This window comes from Bactrocera tryoni, chromosome 3 (genome assembly GCF_016617805.1).
Source record: "Bactrocera tryoni isolate S06 chromosome 3, CSIRO_BtryS06_freeze2, whole genome shotgun sequence".
Classification (NCBI taxonomy): Eukaryota; Metazoa; Arthropoda; class Insecta; order Diptera; family Tephritidae; genus Bactrocera; species Bactrocera tryoni.
Genome location: NC_052501.1, coordinates 78,315,243 through 78,335,472, shown reverse-complemented (window position 1 = coordinate 78,335,472; position 20,230 = coordinate 78,315,243). Strand labels below are relative to the sequence as shown.

Here is a 20,230-nt window from a genome sequence, read left to right as displayed (position 1 = left end):
CATGGAATAAAAATTATGCTCAGTACTATATATTACTACTGCAGACGTATGTTAGCACTTTTGCATGTATCATGACCACACATATGTGTTTATGTTCGCTTCCACGAATTCAAATTATGGTATCACTTACACTGGCCTACAAAAAAAATTTTTTTGGTTTGGTACAGCTCTGTGCGCATCAGTAGTCGGTATTGTAGGTAGGATGAACCACATGCCCGCTACTAGATGTCAGCTGACAGCTCTAGTTTACCTACAATTCTCATTTTAATTTCCCTGTATACTATGTACATATGTATGCAAGCACTTGAAAGCCACCGCATCGCACTTCACTCATACGCCCTGGCATACATTAGGTAATGTAAGCTTGTATGGTACTGTCCTGCATGATGTCAGCCGTTTCAAATATTGGCTTCTGGCAATTTATGTGAATAAACCAAAAACACTGGCCTACAAAAGTGCGGTGTCAGGGTAAGGGTTCAGTGTGGCCCGTTAGAACAATACCAATTCGAGTAATTTTACAAATTTTTCTTAATTTTCTAATGATTTATCTAAATACTTCTGCATAATTCTCAGTCCATCTTTTATTAATTCGAAAAATTATCATCTGGGCGTTTTCGTGCATTTCTGGAGTTAACACTTGTCAATGGTTCATCAGCCGGTATTTCAGCGAACTCACTACCCGGTGTTTTGTAAATGGAGTGTTCACTTAACGATACCTTCATTCCATCAGATTCAGAATCAATTAAAGATTCATCACAATTCGGTTTTAAAAACAAATGATAATAGTAAATATGTAAACGTAAACTAAACTTTCATCCATTACTTCAAAAAATTGCTTGATTTAAAACTGCCCAATACCTTATGTACTACGTTGTAGAACTCTCACTTTGATGGAGGTCCGCCACTAGCACCAATTTTACGTTACGTCTTGCCTAAAAAATGTTAGATTTACCAGAATTAAATAAGAATGTTTTTATAAATGGCTTTACTATTACTTTTCCTTTTTTTTTACTAATTTTTTAAGTCACTTTGACGGAACATTTTGATGAGCTTAAACGTAAAAGCTTTTAGCAAAGTTTCTTACCTTTTTTAAGCTTTTTTAGCTGTGTTTATTGAAATATCACCATGAAACATCATGGTATTGTTATCAGCAAAACTTTACATTGCTCATATGGTATTTTGCTAGTATGGTATTTGTAGCATATATTTGTACATATGTATGGTATTGTTACTGCATGAGTGTCACGGCCAATGCTGGTTTGGTGTTCGGCACAATCAAGTTTGGTATCAGTGCTATATAAATTTATTTTTGTTGTGGATATTGAATATGTTTTTGGTATTTGGAGTGGAACCGTTGATCAGAATTGACGGTTGAATGAATGAGTATACCTATTTAAACACCATAAGCACACAATGAAGTCATTCACATTCGAATCAATGCCTGTAAATTGGACAGTCATGCATGATATCTACCAAAAATGTTGGTTTATTAGACAGTTACGATCTTGACCCGATAGAAAACATCTGAAATGATGCTGAAGTTGGGGCAAAAAAAAAGAAAAAATGTGCAAAAAAAACAGGGTCTCAAGAAAACAAAAAAATTGTAAGTGTGCTATTTAACTATCAGGTAATAATTAAGACGATAACGATATTCTACGAAACCTTTTCAATTATCGAAGCAACCGAACGTTTAACAGTAGTAAGGTAAAATTGGCTGCACAGGGGGATATAGAACACAAAAACGCGATGGTCCACACTTTTTTGTGATATTTAACAAATAATAGATCCCAATTATGTCTATTTCCTATATAAAGCCATTTTAAATCTATTTAACTTAATTGCACTTGCAATATTTGGTTGGTATTTGGGACCAAGTGGCGACATTGGTGCCTAAGATTTTATACCTGATTTTGGATGTATTTTGTGAGTTGATACGAGAAAACAAGTCACATTTTCCATATCAGCTCTTGTTCATAAGAAAGAAAAAAAAAACATATAGTAGTAGTCATCCTACCCACTATACCGACTACTGATGCGCACAGAGCTGCACCAAACCAAAAAATTTCTTTTGTAGGCCAGTGTTATTTATGGGTTTTATAATGTCATCTTCGCAGTTGGTAAGTGATATATCTGTATTTAATATATTCCAAATTTGACCCGGACTGACAAAACAAACACGTATTTTAATACAAACTATTATTGTCGCCTTCCAATTAGCTTTCCGAGCTAATACACGCATAGGCCGATGTTTAATCCGATTTTCCACATACCTAGACTTAGAACTAGGTCTCGGTTGGAGTGGTCCTTCATGCCATCAGCGAATTTTGGACTGTTCGATTTCGGTTAATTTTTAGCACGCCATTTGTTGGATTGTTGGACAGTTTCGGCGTCGTATTCATAAACCCACTTCTCGTCACCGGTAATGTTGCGTTTGATGAATGTAGGGTTCTGAACTGCGTTGTCAATAAACTCTTTTGCGACTTCTACTTGGTGTCGATTCACGCTTTTTGACACCCTTCTTAACCAACACATAAATCAAAAACGTTGAAAAGTTTAAACGAACAAGTCCGGGTCAAATTTGATCAGAGTATATAAAAATAATTTTACATTTATTTAATTTCAGAACTGCAAATATTCATCAATACTCTTCCAGTCATAGCTCTCATCAATGTTGGCGGAAATATTAGCCTGATTCTGGGCGCAGTTCAGGTTTGTATTTAGATTTATAATATACATACACACTTGTGCATGTAGGCAGTAATTTATGTAGTATGTCCCTGCCCACCACGGCTACCCGCTTGTGACAAATATTCCAATACAACTACACATTTTTTCTCTATACACTAACACCAACGCACATTTTCGGGTTATTGTTTTTTTACCTAAATGCGATGAAAAAAGTTTCTTTCATCTCTTGATTTATTTTAATGAGTGCGAAGGAGAAAACATATTTGTCAATAGTGTCAAAAGAAAATCCCAAAAAGGGTAATAAAAAAACGATTAAAAGATCGTACCATCGTAAAGGAGGCTCGTACAACAAGAAGAAGTAAGTAAGTAGGTGAATTTTATGTGATTTTTTGTTTAAAAATTTTAAAATAGGAATCAAAAAATGCAACCCTGCATAAGCTGTTTACAATACAACCCTGCATCAGCCGTCGATTGGAGATATTAGAGCAGGACAGATATACTTTTTATATGACACTGCTGAATGAGCGCAACAGAGATGTATGATCACATGTATACGTACATGTGATGGGAAAAGTGAGTAGAATCTTCACGCGGCTTATGGCAATCTACCCACAGTTTTTCCCACTTTACTACCTACTGTTTCACTGGTTTTTTACCCGCTCATGGTTGGCAGGGATGTACCTTATAAATACATATATACATACATATGTACATATGTGTGCGACGGAACATGGATATGTATCTTTATTTAGTGTGAAGAATTCATGGGTCAAGTGGCATATGTCAAGATATTAGATTAGGTTATCTTACTCCGTGCTTAGAGAATATAACATTTATATAAATAAAATATATTTTTTTACATAAAAATAGCATATCAACAATTGCGCAAAAGAAATGGTTGTACAGTACCTTAACTCCATAAAAAACCTCGAAACAGTGTTTTTAAAGCCGTTTGTCAAAATTTCTCACGAACTATTCAACCGATCTTAATGAAATTTGATACAGGTCTTCGAGATATACAATCTTTTGGTTCAATTACAACTATTAAAAAAACGTCGATAGATTTTCACCAAAATTTGCATTTTTTTGTACAAACGACTGCCAAAAATATAATATTCCCTTTATGGTCTTCATTAAGACCCTTTGTGGTCTTCATTAAAAACCGATTTTTTTTCTTTTTACTTATCTTCTCTCAAAGATACTGCCGGAAAAGTCGTCTTAATGGCCAAATTTTGAATACTTTCCTTAAAAATTTTCACAAAATCCGCCAATCCGAATATTTTATACCCTGAGCAGGGTATATCAAGTTTGCTTCCAAGTTTGTAACACCCAGAAGGTAACGTCGGAGACACTTAAAATATACATATGTATATGTATATATAGTATAGGAGTATAAATGATCTGCTTGAAGAGTAGGGTACAACCAGGGGACATAAAACAGTGGTTTGTTGTTCTCTAGTTCAACAATCTAGGGAATGGCGCTTCAAAAATAAGCCGAAACTGAAACAACACAAACACGGTGAAGACCGATACTTATAACAAGTGTATGGAAACATGGGTTAAACCATGTCATGCTTGATTGTCTCAGCAGTCCATTTTGAAGACACTAATAAAGATATGTAATAAACTAGTACGTGGAAACTTGGACTTCCTATCAGTACATGTCATATTTAAACAGATGTAAAGCCATAATTTAATTCAGAAGAATGTTTTTCGTTGGTAAGCTTTTCAGCACATACATACATATAGTAAGTAAATCCGTAAGTACATATGTATGTGTGTGTTAAACCACTCTGGCCACAATATGGAAAATATAAATAAGTGTATGTCGGTGATTTTCTTCGTAGCTGATTCCATTATTAATCACTATTATCTTTATACTTTTTGTTAATATAGTACATACAAAGTATGTTCTGCTCCTATCGATGTCACTTTTCAAACTGATTCTGAAAGGACACAACGTCTATGTAATTATTGCGCACTTCTTTATTACTTCCATCCACTTACTTTAAAAGTACATACCTGACGATTCTTCAAATTTAGTTTTTTTTTGTTTAAATGAAGCTTAAATCTCATCTTTCCAACAATATGACACTATGTGATTGGTAGCACTGGAGATATACGACATCAAACGACATCTATTGACAAAATACGAAAAGACTTTTTCGACTCCCCAATATTATATATAAAAATTTATTAAAATACCATGTTTTATCTCAATTGGCATGAATAGCAACATAGTGAAGAATAATTTGTTATACTCTCTTTTTGTAGTCTCTTTTGGTCAACTTTCGTTTGAAAAGCTGACAGACTTTATTGCTAATCAGTGCTGTCGTCTGTCAAGGCTATAATACACGTTCTCTGAAGCTGATCAATCTCTTTAAGATACATATACATATATTTAGTTTTTTCGCATGGCATGCTCGAACGAAAGGGAATATTTGGTTCAATGCAATAAGATCAAAACTGGCAATAAGAAAAGGTGCCTTTGCGACTAAAAATTTAATATAAAATCACTCAGCTACACATACATATAGACATTTAACACTACTAAACTGCGTAGAAGAATCATTCAATGGAGGTTCTTTTATTGCTCTCATTGCGTTAGACAGCATGCCGAGAGCTGAATTTACCACCATACCATATTTTTGTTTGGAAAGCAGACGACGCCCAATGTCGCCAATTTGCGAAAAGGGTGAGCAAACGATCTCACATTGATACTTATGTCGAGAACAGGAGACGCTAATCGATGATTGTAGAGCAAAAAATTAGAGGATTGGCAAGAATCGAAACATAAACGAACATTTGAAGAAATGAATGAGAAAAATGCATGTTTAGCTTTTAATAGCTGGAAACTACAAGTAACACATTATAAGTTATAATAATAGTGGCGCACTCTCGTACGAAAGGAATAGATACCTTTGAGCATTTCGGGTTGTGTGAGAAAACTCACTTATTGCGAAAAGCACGATTTACCATAAGGTGCAATGATTTAATTTTGAAAATTTATTTGTAAAATATACCATTAATGAGCATGGATGAAAATCAAATGCTGGATTTTTCATTAATTGTTACATTTAGGTTTTGTAAACTCAACGAAGAGGCTGAAGGGAAGGCGTCCAAATATGTACGTCTAACCACAATTTACGCTGAGTTTTATACTAATTCACACTGTGGACCTAATAGAACCTACAATTTTCAAATCCTTTTGCATATCACTTCTTTTTGTTAACCGTTCCATTTCTAGAGAGATGGAGAGAGCAAGAAAGATCAGAAAGAGCATTTGCAAGCGCACTCACCGCTTCTTTTGCTGGCAACGCATCGTCAGTGATATGATATGAATTTTGTTTATAAGGGAATATCAGCGGCATTTCTCAACAGTCGCATCAGTTGTCAGGCCCCGTGAATATTAATTGCATAATACTCCAACCTCTAGTGAAATCCACAAAAATTAATTAAATAAAATAATAAGTGTAAAATACTGTGAAAATGGTGGTAGAAAAGTTCTTTTGCTTCAACTTGGAATTCACAGCGAAATTCTTTGGCTGGTTAGGTGTCATTAGCACTGTCTATCCGACTATCCTTGCCATAGGCAAAATAGTTAAGGTACATGAATATATCGCAACATTACGTGAACGTGGCTATTATAATATACATGACAGCGGTGAGTGGAAATTAAAGTATAGATATAAATATATGATTATGTAATAGAACTTACCAATTAGGTAATTTGTTAGAATTAGTAACATTCTACTTATGTATGTATGTGTGTGACGGAACCTTGATATGTATTTCTTTTAATGCGAAGAATTTATGGATTAAGTGGCATATATATTTTTTTTATATAAAAGACGCATGTGGTTTTACGAACAAGGAAATGATCCTAAACATCTCAACAATTGCGCAAAGAAGTGGTTGTAGAGTCAACCGCGTTGAGGTTAAGCCGCAGTATGCGCAATTGGCTTACCACAACTCCACAAAAAACCTCAGTACCGATATGAAAAATATATTTCGTACAAAAATCAACCAATTTGAGAAATTTGTGTTTGGTAGTGCAAAAGGAAGTATTATTATTTGCACGTTACCAGGCGCTAATAGACTATATACATACATATGTATGTATATATCCAGGAAATGTGACGCTCTGTTAAAACAAATCTCGAAGTTATGTAATGAATTATGATTTATTTAATTATTGAAATAATTTTAAGCAAAAAAATCTTCTGTACACACCCTTTTACATACTTACATAGTATGTCTAGCTGGAGAATGACTGCTGAAGCAATGGAATAAAAAAAATCAAAATAAGCCGATTATTAAAGTTGATTAATTTCTCCAAATCTACATTATTTGCCTTTATTTATCGCAAAAAATTCATATACAAAAACAAAAATTCGCGAAAGAATACGTTCGACTTACTAATGCACGCAACCCCTTAAATGTAACGACTATTTGATACTGTTTCAAAAAAGCCGTTAGGCGCACAAAACTTTTTTTAGAAAGTATAAGGACGTATATTATATAAAACATACCTACATACATACTTAATTTTTAATTTTTTTTTGTCATTTAAACATGAATATATGTATAAATACAAGTATACTAATTTATATATATGTACATATGTATGTATGTCCATATCGTCACCTAAAATGCAAAACAACGTATTATCAAACAAGAAAAAACGTTAACTTCGGCTACACCGAAGCTAATATACCCTTCACACGTGAATTTTTTTAGTTACTATGTGTTTAAGTAAATCTAAAGAGATTACATTATTTCTATGAATAATAACTCAAACCAAATTTCGTAAAGATGCGCGCGTCGAGGGATTGGGAGAACTATTTTTTTAGGTTGGTAGTGCTGTCAGTCACATTTATTTTAAATTTCATGTCAAAATATTCATTAGTGTTTGAGATGCGTGTCGTTTTGTGAGCTGCTAAAAGTGAGTTTTTCGTTTTTTGCGGTGTCGAAATTTGTTTGAGCAAAGAATTTGCAATAAATTTTGTTTACGGAATCAATTTTCTGCTGCGGATACGTTGAGGAAGGTGCAGAACGCCTTTGGTGATGAAGCTATGTCTAAAAAAAATGTTTACAATAGGTATAGTGAGTTCCAAGCCGGCCGTGAACGTGTCGAAGACGAAGAGCGTCCAGTGCGACCATCAACCTCAACCGACGAAGCTCACGTTCAACAAATCAAAGATTTGGTGTTTAAAACCCGTCGATTAACAATTAGTGACCTTGCTGATGAAGTTGGCATATCGAAAGGCTCAGCCAATACCATTTTGAAGGATGTTTTGGGCCTCAAGCGCGTCAAATCTCGACTCGCGTTGAAGTGTGTGAAAGGATGCTTTGCGACTACCAGGGTGTCATGAAACGCATTATAACTGGACTTGGATCTATGCTTACGACCCCGAAACAACCGACCAATCGAGCGAATATCGTGCCATAAGAGAACTCTAAGTAAATGAAGATACTCCAGCTGAATCTAAACCATTGCGCAGCAGCACAAGATCTGCTAGATCAGACAATCATAGAAGACAAAATTGATCTGATCCGTCGCCCCGGGCGCAACATCTTGGGGGGCGGCAAAACGACCTTCGCTGTTTTTTAATATTCAGAAAAATACTTCAACAAATTTTTTTACAAAATTTATTATAAAAGATAGAGTTGTACACTCACAATGTAATAATCTGAATAACAATTAAAAATATTAATTTTTATTCGAATACTCTTCAGTCTTTGAATTAGTCTTATATCTTTTGGCTTATATCTTTCTTACAAATAGTGATAGAACTTGAAGATGCACTTTTCTAGCTTTGTCTAGCGACGTGTCACTCTCACAGTTACCCTATGCTTTGAATGTAACAAATACTTTTATTTCTCCAAATTTTCAAAAAAGGTATTTAAAAACTTCAATTCGGGCAAAAATTCCTGCAAATTGTGTCAAAAGTGTACAAGATATATTGCGAAAATGGGTTTTTTCTATGAATAAGATGTCTTGTAAATTTGCTATTTACCGTACTGTGAGAATTTTGGAACTTCAGAATTTGCGTGGCTTCTGGTTCCTAAATTTTATATACTTAATATCGAAGATATTTTGTAAAAATTAACTTTTGTTCGAACCACTTCATGAAACTTGTAGGTAGGTAGATAAAGGGGGGCGGCAGAACACCCTTGACCCCGGGCGCCCGAAGTTGTAGCTACGCCACTGGTCAAGTGCATGGGGCAGCAGATGTACAAACCACCGCGGGCGGCTAATTCATGAATTTCTGAGTCAAACGCACTTAGAAATAATGAACACCGGAACTCGAAACACTTACCAAAAAGGCAATAAAGGATCCATAATTGACATTATGTTTGCAAACGATTCGCCGAGCATTCACATTAAGTGGGCGGTGTCTGACATATACACAAACAGTGATCATATGGCAATTATAGCACAAATTTCGTACTCCCGAGAGCAAGAACTTTTTAGCAGAAACCCCTGCCGAAAGCGAAGCTGGAAACAACAAGAATTCGACCCAGACCTGTTTGAGCTAGTCTGGAGTGCATCAAAGGCATCAGGTGACGGCGCCGCTCACCTGGTATCAGCAGTTCGAAAAGAACTGGTCGCAGCATGCGATGCAACAATGCGTAGAACGTCACATCACAACAAGCGGCGGCCTTTATATTGGTGGAATGAGGAAATTTCCACGCTGAGAAAGCTCTGTCACTCAGCTAGACGGCGTCTACAGCGTAACCGGGGTGGAACGAACGAAAATCTCCTTAGGGAAGAATTTAAAGGCCACAAGAAGCTCCTGAAGTCGGCAATTACCCGAAGCAAAAACTCATGTTTTGAGAAGCTGTGTGAGGAAGCAAGCATTGACCTTTGGGGTACTGCTTGCAAAATATGTATGTCAAGATTTCAAAACAAGCAGCAGCAACCTAAGGATGCATCTTTTATGGGAAAGGTCGTCGAAACATTATTCCCGAAACACGACCGGATTTCATATGCCAAGCGACGAAACGAAGCTGCAGAGTCAACCCCGCTAGTCACGGAAGACGAACTATTGGCAATAGCAAAGAAAATCAAAAACGCCAAAGCGCCTGGGTTGGATGGCATACCAAACAGAGCTCTGAAGGAAGCCATAAGCTCAAAACCTCGAGTTTTCGCTAAAATGTACAACGCTTGTATAAAGGAAGAGGTATTCCCCGTCTCTTGGAAGGTACAACGTTTGGTTCTGCTCCCAAAACCAAAGAAACCACCTGAAGAACCGTCATCGTACCAACCTCTGTGTATGCTCGACACAATGGGTAAAGTGTACGAAAGTATAATACGAAACCGCTTGGAGTTTGCAATCCAAAAAGCCGGCGGATTATCAGAGAGACAATACGGCTTTATAAAAAAGAGATCCATTATTGACGCACTACGAGAAGTCATCAATACTGCGAAATGTGCAGTAAGTGGCAAAAGATGGAAAGGTGGCACAAAAAAGTACTGCGCGCTGATTACCCTGGATGTCAAGAATGCGCTCAACTCGGCAAAATGGGCAGATATAATAAAATCCCTGGATGAAATACGGGCCCCTGAATACCTCATAAACATAATAATGAGTTATTTTAAAAACAGAAGGCTGATTTTTGATACGGACGAAGGCACCAAGAGCTACTCTATCTCGAGAGGAGTACCCCAAGGGTCAGTGTTAGGCCCACTATTATGGAACCTTATGTATGACGGGGTGCTAAAAAGACAGCAACCAGCAGACGTTAAACTAGTAGCTTATGCGGATGATCTCATGGTCGTAGCAGTGGCCAAACAATTAGCCGACCTGAGAAATAAATGTAATGAGTGCTTAAATGGTCTACGCCAATGGTTCTCTTCTGTGAGTCAGAAACTGGCGGAGGAAAAAACAGAAGTTTTACTCATAAGCACTAGGAAGATAAAAGAACGAATAGAGCTCACTATAGGGGAGTGCGAGATTACCTCGCCGCCGCAACTGAAGTATCTGGGAGTAATATTGGATTCCAAATTAAAATTTAAAGAGCACCTGAAGTATTCTTCCGCGAAGGCAAACAAAATTTATAATGCCCTATCGAGAATGATGACCAATAGAGGCTGTGCGGGTTCCAGACGGCGATTCTTAATAGCGAAGGCAATGAGTTCCGTAATACTGTATGCGGCACCAGTACGGATACAGGCAATGGATATAAAAGCGTATGCTAAAGAAATAATTGCAGTGCATAGGCTTTCTGCAATTCGAGTAATAAGTGCTTTCCGGACTATATCAACCGACGCTGCTGAAGTATTAGCCAGCATGCCGCCTATTGACATCCAGGGAGCCGAACTCGAGCGTCTATATCAGCTATCAACGCCTAAAACAGTATCGACAAGGACAGATGAGAGAAGAGCACTAAAATGTGGCAGGAGCGGGGGAATTCCTCATCCAAAGGGCGATGGACTCACGGACTTATACCAGACATCCACTCATGGATAGACAGACGACATGGGGACCTAGACTTTCATCTGACCCAAATACTTAGTGGACATGGATGCTTTAGAAGCTATCTTTTCAGATTCCACAACGACATTAGTCGGAACTGTCCGACGTGTGCAGAGTATATAGAAGACTCTGAACATGTATTATTTTATTGCCCTCGATTTTCGAATACAAGGGAAAAGCTAAAAACCACACTCGGTGGTAGTTTTACGGTCGATAATTTAACGACACTCATCGATGCTTCCCCCTACTATAAAAAAAAGAGAGCCGAGACCAAAAAAATCGCGCCAAAGTCGCTCAAAAATCAAGGTCATGTTGACCGTTTTCTTCGATTATCGTGGTATTGTGCATTATGAATTCCTTCCAACCGGTCAAACAGTCAACAAGGAATAATATTTGAACGTTATGCGTCGTTTGCGTAACGCTATCCGCCTAAAAAGGCCGGAATTGTGGAAAGACAAATCTTGGTTTTTACACCACGATAATGCACCATCCCATACTGACCTCGTAATTCGTGATCATTTCGCCAAAAACTCAACCCATATCGTTCCGCAACCACCGTATTCAGCTGATCTGGCGTCGTGCGACTTCTGGCTGTTCACCAAGCTCAAAAGACCGCTCCGGGGGCACCGTTTTTATACGATAGAGGAGATTCAAGCGCAGCGAAGACGGAAATGAAGGCCATCCCGTAAAGTGACTACAACCAGTGTTTTGATGATTGGAAAATCCGTTGGCATAAGTGCATTGCATCGGGAGGGGATTACTTTGAAGGGGATGAAATTGATTTGGAAGAATAAATAAAGAATTTTCAAAATAAATACAATGTCGCCTTATTTTTTGGGCACAGTAGTTATATCGTCAAATGAGGAAGTTTCCTATGCAAGCATTTGATTCCGATCGTTCAGTTTGTATGGCAGCTATATGTTATAGTAGTCCGATATCGGCAGTTCCGAAAAATAACAGCTTCTTGAAGAGAAAATTACGTTTGCAAAATTTCAAAACGAAATCTTAAAAACTGAGAGACTAAATCGTATATATACAGACAGACACACGGACAGACAGACGAACAGACGGGCATGGCTAAATCGATTCAGCTCAATATACTGATCACTTAAATATACACTTTATAGGGTCTCCGACGCTTCCTTCTGGGTGTTGCAAACTTCGTGGCAAACTTAATATACCCTGTTCAGGGTATAAAAATAGAAATTGAGTTTTTTTATTGCTTACGATTCACTAAATCATGTTACATACTTCCGCTATAAGATATAACCAATATATAACCATTTTATAACCAAAAGTCAATATGAGTGGTTTCTATTATATCGATTTACCTTTGCCTGTAAGCTTATAGAAATTGATGTTTCGTTATTTTGAATTTTAGGTGACGATATACATACATACATACATTTTCCCTAAAATTGTGTATTTCATAATTTTTATGTAAAATAATTTATTTAATTTCAGCTTATTATAGAGACCCCTGCATGTTTCTAGTCACAATTCTCGTCTTTGTTGCCGCAAGCATTTGCCTGATTTTGGGTACAGTAAAGGTTTGTATTTAGATTTAACCACATACACAATTATACATGTACACAGTAAAATATAGAATATTTATACCTATACTATGTCAGCACAAGTGAGATTTTTTATATTATTAATATTTAATTCGAATGATTCTTCGAAAGCATGTTTGGAGCGAAATGCTGCAACAACAGCATTATCAATTGTGTGTTCTTTACCAAATACATGCATATGGGGTTTTCCATACCAAATCGACTACTTTTGAACCCGAGCTCTTTAGATTTTGCTGAAACTTAACCATCCTCTTCTACCCTTTGAAAAACATTTTTGAGAATTTTTTCAAAATTTTTTGTCCAACTTCAAAAAAGTTATGAATTAAAAAAAATGGCTTTTTTATTTTCAAATAGCAATAACTTTTGTAGAAATTGATTTTTTGGGACCTTTTTTTTAATTTTTGTTTTTGAATGAACTTTTCGAAAAAATACACGAAAAAAATTTAACACAGTCAATTATATAAAATAATCGATTTTTTTAAGTAAAATCGTAATTTTTTGGAAGTTCGCCATTTTTTTTTTCCTCAAAAAATACTTCAATTAATTTGACAACTATCCCTGCTAATCCTGGAGTGGGCAGATTTTTTTTTTTAATTTTTTTTATTTATTTAAAAAAAAAAGTCAAATTTTCAAAAATGAAAAAAAAAAATTTTCCGTAAACTTTATTTCTATCATATAAAAATTAGAATTTAACGATTTTATGATATTATATTCTCAGTTTATAGACTTAATTTACGAATATAATCCCCAAGATTCCAATTTTACCTATTAGTAAGGTCGATAAACTAGGGTTGGACAATTATAGACTTACCTATAGTCAGTATACTAGAAACTATACTATGAATACGGTTTTTTCATACTGTCTAAAACATAACCTGTAAATTGCTGTTAATCTTTTGTGCGATCAAGTGTCTAGTGAAAGATTGTTGATATTACATTTGCTAAATAAATAAATAATTGTTATAGTTCATGAATAATATTTTGATTTGATGTTATTTGAAAAGCTAATTGTTTTATTCTATTAATCTAAATTGTTTGGAAGAATTTTATGAAGACATTATGGCATCAATACAACAATTCGATCGATGTTGTAATCCATTTAAGTGGGAATCACATTTAAGAAAAGTGGGTTTACGTCCAGCAACTGACATTATGAAAGTAACTTTAGGATTAGGTGGAAATTATTTGTTATCCAGTTCGTGTCGAAAAGAAGCTTCAAAATTAGTAAAGGAACAAACAAAACTAGTGATGGTCCTCATGTTGATGCAAGTGACCATGAAGATGATTTTAGTGACGACAATGAGAACAATGATGGTGCTGACAGTGATAGTAACACAACTGCCACGGATCTCCGGATTAGCAGGGATAGTTGTCAAATTAACTGAAGTTTTTTTTGAGAAAAAATAAAAAAAAATGGCGAACTTCCAAAAAATGACGATTTTACTTAAAAAACCGATTATTTTATATAATTGATCGTGTTAAATTTTTTTCGTGTATTTTTTCGAAAAGTTCATTCAAAAACAAATATTTAAAAAAAAGCATACGTTAGTCTCCGTCACCGTAAAGCACGGCGAAAGGCAAGTCTTTGACTTATGAAGCTCATAATATCGACGACAATTGTGCTACTTAATTTTTGAAATCACAGTAAGGATGTGGTTATTTCCGTTATATGAATAAAACTGAACGTGGTCGGTCATCCAAGTGGACTACACACGATGCTACCGCTCCAAAGCGTGGAATGCATTTTGGGATGCGCATGAATAATTTATAGACTACATTGAAAAAGGAAAAACCATCAGAAGCGACTATTAAATAGCGTTATTGCACCGTTTAAAGAACGAAATACGGCCGCATTTGAAGAAAGTACGGTTTCACCAAAATATTGTACTGTGTCACAAGTCAATTAAAATGGCAAACAACTTTGAATTTGGTTTGGAAGTGCACCCGCATCTATCGCATTCTCCAGATCTGACTTCCAGCGTCTGTTTCCTGTTCTCAAATCTAAAAAGAATTCTTGCTCTGAAAAAATTTTTGTCGAATGAAGAGGTGATCGCCGAAACTGAGGTCTATTTTGAATCAAACGACTAATCGTGCTACAAAAATAGTATCGAAAATTTGGAGGGTCGCCAACAATCAATAATCAGTGTATAATCCCTGAAGGGAACTGTGTTGAATAAAAAAACGAATTTTGACAAAAAAAATGTTTTTTACTATTATAGGGGGGACTTTTCAAATGACCTGTTATTGAGATCGAACTATTTGTGAACATAAATAAAGAAAGGTTGTACCAAAAGAACAAATATTTGTAAATTGTTTTTCTAGAGGCAGAAAATATGCTTGCAGTGGTATACTGTCGAGTTAGCAGCCCTTAGCCGGAAAAAACCGGGTCCATTCCGCTTGTGTGGACACGACTATTGTGCGAACGGAAAACAACTTTTAGCCATTTGGGTTGCGCACGTTGTTTTATCAAACCAGTCCGACTCAAATTTGAACTAAAGGAATGACCTTTGCTTAGTCCGACTTCTAAAGATCTGTTGTGATTTATGTTTTATTATCTTTTACTTCCATAACTAAATATTTTATTTTTACTTAATTGTTAATTTAATGGCATATTTATTCCATTTCTTATTAAGACTTTATTAACTAATTTATTTGTATTTTTATTAAACCTTATTTCATTTATTGTATTTCAATCCTAACATTTCTTCTGCAACTATTTACAGAAACGTCACAATTTGGTTTTCGTTTGGTTGATCGTCAATGCCTTGGCGATGGTGCTTCTGACTATTAGCATGGTCTACCTTGGTGTTTATGTCAGTCTTTTAGGCCTCCGTGAGTTGACACATATAGTGCATATACGCAAGCTTTGAAATCCATGTAATTATTTTATTAACTTTTTTCCCACAGCACCATTCCATATATATCTCTTGATTGCAATGTACTCGCTTTATAAGAGAATCAAATCGGGAAGACAAACGGACTCTTCATGTCCAGCTGTGAATATGCCCAAACAAATGGCCTAAAGGAAATGCTGATTTTTTTAATAAATAAATATTTTATTTTGATGTTCATATATAATATTACTTGTACATATGTATGTACATACAAATTTTGTATATTTACGAGTCGATAAAAATAAAAACAAATCAATGATTTTATACTAATTTTGCATTTCATTACTGAAAAGAAAATACCGTTATTATATCGGAAAGTATTTAGACGTTATATAATTACAATGCTTTTAATGAAATTCTATATAAACTTTCTAGCAATTTGGAATTTCTATTACGGATAAATACGCTGCTATAGTCGAGTTAACAACAGCTCGTTTTTTTCTTTTCGCAAGGTGGCGCCAATTGGAGATTCCAAGCGAAGACAGGCGCTTCTCCGCTTGGTCTTTCCAACGTAGTGGAGGTCTTCCTCCTCCTCGGGTATTGCGTCGAATACTTTCACAGCTGGAGTGTTTTCGTCCATCCGTACGATATGACCTAGCCAGCATAGCCGCTGTCTATTGATTCGCTGAACTAGGTTAATGTCGTCGTATGTATATCCTAAACTACTGAAGCTACAACAACCAAATTGGCTAAGCGCAAATATTATAAGAACCCACAGTGTGATGAAATCAAATGATAACCCCGCTCATTTCCCATATAACGGTTAATGTTAAAATTCCGGTTCTTTGGAAGTTGTATATTAAACGATGGACGAATGGAAATATCTTCCAACAGATTGGTCAATTATTTTTGAAACTTTCGCCGTCTTCGACAATTTAATAATATTTTTTCTTTCCGACACACTAATTTCTTTTCTTTTACTTTCCATTTAAAAAAAAAAGAAATATTTAAAAGTGTCACGAGCTCTTGAAACGATCAATTACATTTAAAGACAATAGAACCAACGCAAAAAGAAAAGGCATATGCATGAAAAGTAACGGTATTTTCAGTTCACGCAGTCTGAACGCAGACTTTGCGGTGCTTATGTTTATTTGTTCTTACACTAAAATCCCGAAATAATATTTAAGAGAAAAATAAAATGTTTAATAAGACGTATGACTCTCATTGTTAGTAATAATCTTTTCTAGGCGTCTGGGCATAGAATTAATTAAAGAATGGGTAACGGTAACCGTAAAAATAATGGTCATCCAAAGCGATATTTTTCGGTGAAACAAAGCCTGGCCAATTTGTGTTTGTCGGCCAATGACGGTTTGGCGCATTTTTTGCCATAAATACTATCTAATTTACATCTAAGTATTTGTTGTACTCGTCGTACTCCTATCTTCAAATTAACTTGTTGTTTTATTTCTCTCGCACTTACATATTCCTCCATAATAAGTCGTTTAATGCCTTTCGTTCACTTTTGGACGCCTCCCACTTCTCTTATTTTTTCAATAATTGGTCCGAAATTGTAAAGAAATTCTTACAATATCCTTCGATCTATATAATCGTCTTAAAATGTCTCGATTTGACAACCCCTTTTCACAATATGCCATAGTTTTTCCTTTCTCTTCTTCTGTCAAAGCTTTTCCGCGAGGCATTCTTTATGATTTCAAAAAAAAAAGTTAAAATATATATGAAATTAATTAGCTAATTAAATTACTTATGCAACAATAATTAATAACTCACATGTAGTCTTATTTGTCATAACTAAACAAACAATGGAAGCAAATAAGCCCCCCTGGCTTTATAAATATTTCGCTCAGAGATAACGGCTTAGTTAAATATTCACCGCCTATTGCGTTTAAAAAATTAAACCAATATGAAATAATTTAAATGTCATCGCGTATATTTAAAATGCAGGATCTGCGGACGCTTACGCCAATTTTTCCAAGAAAAATATGAAATTTGACGGTGTGTTTATAAATATTTCGACGGGTGTGTGAGCATGAATGATCTGCTTGAAGAGTAGAGTCCAGCCATGGAACATAAAAAAGTTGTTTAATGTTTTTTGGTCCAACAATCTAGAGAATAGCGCTTCAAAAATAAACCGAAACCGAAACCGAAAAACACAAACACGGTGAAGAACGGAAGGGCACAATTCCGTTTCCGCAAACGCTTAGTTTACGAGATATTCGACTTTAAAGTTTAAAAACTCGCAAAATTCGAACATTTCAAGAAGCTACTTCACCACGTTAAACACACTTTATTCACATTTTTCTCTTCAAATTAATTAAATTACACACAAACGAAAATTAAAAATTTGTTTCAATATGAGTGCATGATAACCAAATAATATAACCACTTTATAAGAAAAAGTCAATATATTTCTTTAGTTTTAACGCAGAAAGGAGTACTACGCGAAAGTACTTCAGTCACCCCGGGTATTCGCTCGGCCAGAGTTATTTTTTTAGAGCGCGCAGAAAAGAGGACTACGCGAAAGTACTTCAGTCACCCTCATAATTATTTTTTTTTCATTGAGTTATAAAATTCATAAGAAATAAAAAAATTTCCCAAAAATAATCAAACTTTAACTGTTAATGTCTTTTAAACCTTTGGGTTTACGAAAAAATCATAGTAGACCTTTTTTGTAGAGCATTCAATTTCCTACAAAATCTAAGGAACAAGATATTTTTTCAAGTAGTTGGAAGCGAGATATAAATTTTTCATGTTTGGAGAGGCTTTCTTAGAGGTGTCTAGGAACCTATTTTTCCGAGTACCAAACGAAAAAAAAAAATTTTATTTTTGAATCACTCTAATGTACATATATGGAAAAGTGTTCACATATTCAATTTTAGCTTGAAAAATCTTCTTTATAGTTTTTTTATAGTTAATAAAGAAAAAAGAATCACTCGAAAGTACAAACAAAGAAAACGCCGTGAAACTCTGAAAAATCCTTCACTTTTGGTTTTTAAGGTGTGGCAAAGCTGGTTTTCCTCGTAAATATAAACACTCTAAACTTTTCAGCCATGAATTTGACAAGTAAATTACTAAATTTAGCTGAAAAATTGCAAAATAAATGTGAAATGTGAGCTTTTTTCAAAGCTTAGAGTGTGTATTTAAATATACAGAGTAAAAATGTGAACAAATTTAGTGAAACATAGAGAAATAACATGTTTTCCTAGTGCAAATTTTTGAATTTTTAAACGTGAATATTTCAAAAAATGTTAGTTATTTTTTATTATTTTTGGATATTCCTCCTCTGGAGAAGCTCCCCTATCCTTACATACTCCATTTATACGGAAATTCGGTTTTTTACCCCTCCGCCAAAGTAATCGGAATCGTGCCAACGGAAGGCCATACCGACCGATACTACATACTTACATATGTATATAACAAGTGTATGGAAAATTGAATGGAACCTTGTCATGCTTGGTTGTCCCATGGGGTTCATTTTGAAGACGCTAATAAAGATTGGTAATAAACTAGTATGTGGAAACTTGGACTTCTTGTCAGTACATGTCATATTTAAACAAATGTTAACCCTTAACTTAATTCAAAATAATAGGGGTATTCTCTTGCACTTGCAAGATTGCAGATTGCAAAAATACTATACCGAAATATACAAGAGCACGAGAGCACCCATTGCAGAATCTAGTGATATATGAATGGCTAATTCGGTCAATTTGTTGTGAATGACTATTAAGCATGGCTATTGTGAATTGGCGCACCTTCTGCATACATTTTTAAGAAAAAAACTGTAACAAATCTTTAAAATTTAAATAGAAATAATAAAATCCATGTAAAACTTATCTTCCTCAACAATTTAACGACGTAATATGTCTTTATGTAAAATGGCAACTACAACAGGGTTGCAGTTATATTTTTGCGTGATATTGCACGCAAATATATGTACATAGGTTTTGGTCTGACATATTTTACAGCCCTTGCAAATATTTTTCTGCGTGTGTTTGTTGTTGTGCCGTTGTAAATCTGCAATTGTTGCACCGTGCACCGGGTTTTGCAAGAGCAAGAGAATACCCCTATAGTTTTTCGTTGGTAAGCTTTTCAGCACATACATATATACATATGTATAGTAAGTACATAAGTATGTATGCATGTATGTATGTATGTATGTATTATACCACTCTGGCCACAATATGGAAAATATAAATAAGTATACATATGTCGCTGATTTTGTTCGTAGATGATTCCACTATTTATCACTTCACACCTTTATTTTAGTATAGCACAATAACTTCACTTTATACTTTTTGTTAATATAGCACATTAAATCCTGCTTCTATCGATGTCACTTTTCGAACTAATTCTGCGAGGACACAGCGTCTTATTATTGCGCACTTCTTCATTACTCTAAATTTTAGAGTCTAAAAGTACCTGACGGTTCTTGTCTCTCTTTACTCTCTGTTCGCCAAATGCGATCAGACCTCACTGAATAACAGTTTCTCCAGTTTTGCTATTATGCGTTTTTGCGCATTTGCAATCGAAAGCACCGCCTATGCGTCGCATATTCCATATAAAGCTCTGGCACATATAGTAGCCTACAAAATATTAGCACTCCGACATACGCATGTACAATGACATACAAAAT

At 35.2% G+C, this 20,230-nt stretch overlaps 2 protein-coding genes across 2 annotated transcripts in view; one reads left to right on the top strand and one right to left on the bottom strand.

The window, feature by feature from the left end:
* The window catches only part of LOC120771223, a 30,655-nt gene extending 10,534 nt beyond the window's left edge, over window positions 1-20,121 (bottom strand). The window contains exon 1 of the mRNA XM_040099135.1: window positions 19,764-20,121. Within this exon, the coding sequence (XP_039955069.1) occupies window positions 19,764-19,803 (40 nt within the window). The 5' untranslated portion in view covers window positions 19,804-20,121. The remainder of the gene's footprint in view (window positions 1-19,763) is intronic.
* Window positions 5,993-15,773, top strand: LOC120771224. The gene is made up of 3 exons (XM_040099136.1): window positions 5,993-6,352; window positions 12,636-12,721; window positions 15,469-15,773. Exons 1-3 carry the CDS (start codon window positions 6,178-6,180, stop codon window positions 15,613-15,615), a joined length of 408 nt encoding a protein of 135 aa, XP_039955070.1. The 5' UTR covers window positions 5,993-6,177; the 3' UTR covers window positions 15,616-15,773.
* Window positions 20,122-20,230: the final 109 nt, after the last annotated feature.

Coding starts and splice junctions, on each gene's coding strand:
- LOC120771224 (XM_040099136.1), top strand. CDS start 6,178: ATGGTGGTAGAAAAGTTCTTTTGCTTCAACTTGGAATTCACAGCGAAA. Junction 6,353..12,635: donor TTATAATATACATGACAGCG/GTGAGTGGAAAT, acceptor ATTTAATTTCAG/CTTATTATAGAGACCCCTGC. Junction 12,722..15,468: donor TGATTTTGGGTACAGTAAAG/GTTTGTATTTAG, acceptor AACTATTTACAG/AAACGTCACAATTTGGTTTT.